Raw genomic sequence first — 6000 nt, forward strand, 5'->3', positions numbered from 1 at the left:
ATCATAAAAGAACAAAAAAAAACAAAAAAAAAACAGTACTAACTAGTTTTTAAGATGCTATTTTATATCAAAGGGCCCAAATGAACAAATCAGTGAAGATGGTTGCTATACTAATAACCAGAGGAATATTTCAGTGATACTGAAGTCAGAGAAAAGTGCATGGAAGAATACACTTCTACATGGACTAATGAGCTTTGTTCTTTAGAATTCATTTTTATGTAAAGAGTTCTAGAAGCTAACAAAAGTATTTCCCTCATCATTCCAGTATATAATTTAGTAGTTCAACTTCTTGAATCCATATCTTTAAAACAAGACCTTTCTTATACCAAATCTGAAGACAATATGCTCTAAATGAAAATAGGATGGTCCCAATAACAAAAAACACACACAATAGCAGTTTCAAACTAATAAAGTATTGGAGATTATTACTCCAGCACAAGGTGTATATTTGATACAGCTATTAATGATTATAATATAAAAACATACAGACTGCCAATGTTTATTCAGATTCAAATACTTAAATTCACACCAAAATACATTAATTTCTCTTTAATCCAACCTGATACATATTACACACATAAATTAACATACAATGGAATACTGTTTCTCTAAGTATGTGGGATTGCCAAACTTCTAATAAACCTCAAATAATTTTGCAATGCACCAACTTATCTATCTTGATGATATCTACAATCACCACCACCACCACCACCATCCCATCTATATATATAAAAAAAAAACAGTTATGAGAATAAATTAGTTTCAGCCTAAACATAAATGAAACTCACCATCATTGAATATTGCATGATACAGTGAAACAGTTTCATAATATATTGGAGGTGAACATATTTGGTATGCTGGACATGTCCTACCTGCATATTTTCCAAATAAACCACAGGTCTTATAGCTTAAACCCACCCCCAACAAATTTTAAACAAAATTATTCTAAAGCAGAGAATTCAATAAATTCTAAAATGTGTTATCTAATTCTTGAACATGTAACAAATTTAGTTTTGAAACCATTCATTGCTATACTGCAGAATGTCAGAGTACAAACAGAAGATATCTAAAATACTATTTCATTTGTAACTTTTGGGAATCAATCAATTACAAGAAAATGTGATAGTAAATGAACAACTTCAAAATTAGTAACTTGGTTAAATAATCTTTACAATAACTATTATTCTCATCATAACAATTTTCTGAACACGAATAAAAAATGCAATTTCTAAAAATATAAACAAAAACTATGAAAATAATATACAATAAAAAACATCAATGTACACTGATTCAAAAGACTAACAAAAAAAAAAAAAAGCAAACTAACCTGCACTTTCAAGAGGTCATCATTTGGTATATCTGTTAGAGCAAGTTCTGGTAATTCTCCAAGAACTGTTTTCAATTCTAACAGAGCCCTACCTCGATAGGCAACACCTTCTCCCTGAAATGAGAAAGAAATATTCCATGAAATGTTTTAGAAAAAAACAATCCTATATTAACATAGAGGTCCATATCCAACCTTTCAAAAATATACTACATTCTATAGAAAATAAATTTTTACATCAATTTCTCCCAACACAAAATACATAGCTAGCCAAGGTTTTTACAAAGTAATTAATCCGCTTATGGATTAATAAGGTTCTGAACTTATGCAGTTACTATATCCTGGTATTAAGACATTGTACGGACAAATGGTTAATATTACGATAAATAGATCTGGTCTGTGTGAAAAGATATGTTGTGATATCATGAGAATAATCCCAATAATGCATTTTGTCTATATAGTATTACAGTCAAATGAACAGAATTACAAACTAGAAAGTAAGATAAGTACTTAATTTAGTAGACCAACAAAATTTGAGTTTGGCTACAAACAAAAGAAAATAATATTGCTATAGTTGTGAAGTCTTATGGTCTGAACCTGTGACTTTTAAATTCATGGTCCAGAGCTTTAACCATTTCGTTGCAATGACTCATCATTATGGTGTAATAGATTATTTCAGTAGCAAGTCTGTTATCTCTAACCATCTTTAATCTGTGATAACAATCTGTCTGAGACAGGCCCAGATTCTATGATATACACTTCTTGCTCAAAAGTGATTTGAATTAAAACCTTCCATCAAAATTTCACATTAATTCACGTTCCAAACACCAGCTTAATAGTGACAAAGCTATTTTCAATGAGTTAATTGAAGGAAATTCAATGCTTTTTAACAAAAATATAGTAAAATATTGTCTTAATCTTGCACTCTTATTTAATGAATTTACTTATACTCAACTAAGGATTTCATTGTAAAAATACTGTTATCACTGATATAAGTTTGATATTTATAAACAGCAACAATAATTAATTGTATAACATCATCTGCTAGTATAGATATAGCAAGTCATAAGTACTTGCTAATTCAAACTTTTGTCTTCTATTAGTTTCTGTGATTACTTGTATGGAATATTTGTTCAGCTGATGATTAGCTCTACGTTTCAGATTTATAAGTTTGAGGGGAATGGAATGTTCATACCCTTCTTAAAGAGATTAATAGATTTGAATTGCTAAAGACAGTAACTAGAAAAAAGTGCACAAAGAATAATTGCTTACTTTTCCAATGTTCAGATCATCAAATTCATCAGGCAAATCAGAATATTCCCTTGTGGAACCATAGAAATTTACAAAGCATGGCCCAAATGTTGGAAGAAATCCTAGAAAAACAAGTTAAATGTGCTGAATTTTTGTAATTTATTAAAATACTGATTGAATATAGAACTTTCTTCAAAGAATAAATATGTATTTATTAAAAAATATCTAAAAAAGGTTTAAGCTAATCTAGATTAAGAAATGACATACTCTATATTAATCTAATACAAAATATTTTCAAATTGTTCAATATATATTATTGAGTGTTTTTTATAGGAATTTTAAACACATACAAAAGTTGTAAAGTAGACTCATTTATTTGTTTGCTAGATAAATAATTCACTTTTGGTATAGACACAGAGCCTTATATTTATTTGTAAAAGGAAAACAAGGATGAATAATATGACATTATACTTTGAGGCTTGAAACCATCTCAATCATGGCTTACTGTGTTTTATATTTTAATAATATACATTACCTATTTAGAACTCCAAAATAATGTGAATTATTCAAGGCGACCACATAGTGGAAAATTGCTTGTGGAATTTTATGTCAAACTAATTTACTAAAAGCTAAGCTTTAGAACTCTTGTTGAATCTGCATTCTATAGAGGTTTTCAGATTCTAATTACAATATTAGATCTTATCAAAGTGCAAATTTGAGAGAAAAAACAAAAATAGAGAATATATTAAAAGTTTGATTAATTTTAAAAGGTAATAGGAAGGGTGGGGTTATCTAAAAGCAAATCAAGAGAGTAAAAAGAAAATTTAAAGAAGTTAAATGCAAATAAGCAAGCATGGTTTAGATGGTAAGCATTTATTTAGAATATATCTGTATTTTAAAGCCAAACAAATAATGAAACTATTTAGACTTAATATAAATTTTCTTTTTTACCTTAATTAGTTGGCTATTAAAAGTTGTTTAAATAAAAATAGTTCCAAAATTGGATTTAAACAAATTAAAAAGTTTTGAGTAATGTGCAAACTGAATACACAGATAAAAGAAAGAAAAATCAACAGAATAAAAAAAGACAGGCGTTATTGAAAATTAAGTTGATAATTAGTTTAACTTATGTAACTGTTTGAGTCAACATGTGGTTGGAGAGTACACCAAAGGAATAATATAAATAGTAATTTTTTAAATGTGATGCATTTGATAAGAACTAGTACCTTATTAGAAGCAAAATTTCATTGTAGATTTAGTTTTAAAAAACATTACTTTATGGCAGCTAGTATTAAAGGTTTTGATTTTACATACAACTCTGTCTCAAATTTGTATAAAAAATAATGACATCCATGCCATTTTCAAGAAGAATTAATGCAAAATTATCAAAATAGGGCTTAGACTCAATTTTTAGTGACCCTACCACTACATCTGACAACCACATATTTTTGTATTTTACATAAGTATATTATTCAGCTAGACAACGAAAAGAAAAAAAAAAAAAAAATGAGCAACAATTTTATAAACAAGTTGTCCAGAATGAGGAGTAATTTGAAACAAATGTTATTGATTTTTATCAGTGACGTATGTTACAAACATGGAGACAAATAACTGGTAACGAGAGCAATGAAACGTAAACAAAAACGGATTCAGAAATAGGGAAGGAGATATACCAACTGCTAAAATTCTGAATATTGATTTTAAAGAAAATATTTTATAATTATTTTTCATATCTTTAAAAAAATACATATAAAGAACATTTAAAGGAAAAATGAAATATTAAAACAAACCAAAAAAACATTAAAATTTCTGAAAATTTAACAGAGAACTTATTGCATTCAGATGTTGTCATACACACACACATACACACAAAGAATAAAAGTAAAAAACAAAATAAAAAAAACAATCAATGGAAACAATTCTGAATTGATAAGAACATTCTAGCATGTAGCAACGTCCTTATGTTGGACAACAATCAGAGGAAAAGGCATCCAGATATGGTTTTTATGGGTCTGAGTCGTGCTGTGAAGATGAAAGATCAGTTAGACATCTGGAGGGAAGGATTAAAGAAGTGAATAAACAGTTTATATATATATAAAATACAGAAGAGATGAGGACAAGATATCAGTCATATATAAGAGCTATTGATACAAAGCATCAATCATACACAAGAGATAATAGAAGCTCAAGATGAAATTTTCTTCTCACCCTTAAACTACAGGTAATGTTATCTCAAGGAAGCCACATTAGCTCTCTATTTAGCAAAGTGCATCATAATTCAATTCACTACAGTTCAGACTTTGCATCTCCTGATACCCTCTATGACGTCCAATATATAGAACTAAGTCATAATTTATCACAGCTTATTGCAAGTGTTATAACTTATTTTTACAAAGGGAATTGAATAAGTAGGGTACTGAAATGAATAAGGAACTCCATACACTGTTTTTGCTTTTAGCTCAAGATAAACCATGTGTAAGAAATTATATGATCAAAAGCTTTCCAGCTATAGTCACTCCATCTTTTTCCTATTCGCAGGACATTCAAGGCCTCATTATGTAATGTGTTATTTTATTTTTTTAGAGTGTGATCCAAGGGACATATACTGGCTACTTCTACAAAGCTGAGCAATCATATAAAGTCTCTCCCATCTGTGTAAAAGTGGATTCTTCTTGCAAAGTAAACAGAAAAAAAAAAAAAGACACTTCACCCATATTTGTAACAATGGGCCAGTGTGAAGAGGGACCATCAATATATGCATCAATGAGTATTTGATGAGACTTAATACATGAAATCGAATATTATTACCAGCTTCTGAAGTTCACGCTTGCTTGTTATCAGACTGATGACACTGAACAAGTCAAAACTTCAAGAGTCAACCTTTTCCTTGTATAACTTAAACATGCTCTCAACTAAAAAGTATTAGTTTAATGTTAAATTGCTTTTATATATAACTTCACATAAAAACAAACAATAGTATACATATATCAAGGATTTTAGCAAAGGTATGCTGCAATCCTGCATGGCATAAGAGGAGGCTAAAAGTGTTGGCATCAGGAAAAATATCCTGTGGTAAAGCATTTGCTCAAAAAGACATGTTTAATCCATGCCTACATGGAATGGCAGATGTAAAAACAAATGGGGTCATAGGAAAATGTGAGTAAGACTGGGTGGGGTGTGGTGGGGACACATGAGGGCACATAGCAGGAATTAGAATGGAAAAGAAGACAGTGAAAATGTTCAAGAGTGGGAAAAGAACAAAAAGCAAGCAGAGAGAGAGAGAGAGAGAGAGAGAGAGAGAGAGAAAGAGCAAAACTGGGTGGATAGGGACAGGGAGCATACAGGGGAAAGGGTAATAAAAGACAGTAGGATATATTTATTTGTATGTTAAAAAGAGTACAGTTGAGGCAATGAGAAAGAGAGAG

At 29.6% G+C, this 6000-nt stretch overlaps 1 protein-coding gene across 9 annotated transcripts in view; it reads right to left on the minus strand.

Annotated features, from left to right (window-relative positions):
- LOC106876851 (myoferlin) overlaps positions 1–6000 on the minus strand; it is a 204650-nt gene that overhangs the window by 63415 nt on the left and 135235 nt on the right. For all 9 annotated transcript variants that reach the window (XM_052965716.1, XM_052965717.1, XM_052965718.1 and 6 more), the window contains 2 exons: positions 2597–2697; positions 1328–1441 (listed from right to left, as the gene is read on the minus strand). In XM_052965716.1, coding sequence (XP_052821676.1) covers positions 1328–1441; positions 2597–2697 — 215 coding nt within the window. The remainder of the gene's footprint in view (positions 1–1327; positions 1442–2596; positions 2698–6000) is intronic.

Source organism: Octopus bimaculoides, chromosome 2 (genome assembly GCF_001194135.2).
Source record: "Octopus bimaculoides isolate UCB-OBI-ISO-001 chromosome 2, ASM119413v2, whole genome shotgun sequence".
Taxonomy (NCBI): Eukaryota; Metazoa; Mollusca; class Cephalopoda; order Octopoda; family Octopodidae; genus Octopus; species Octopus bimaculoides.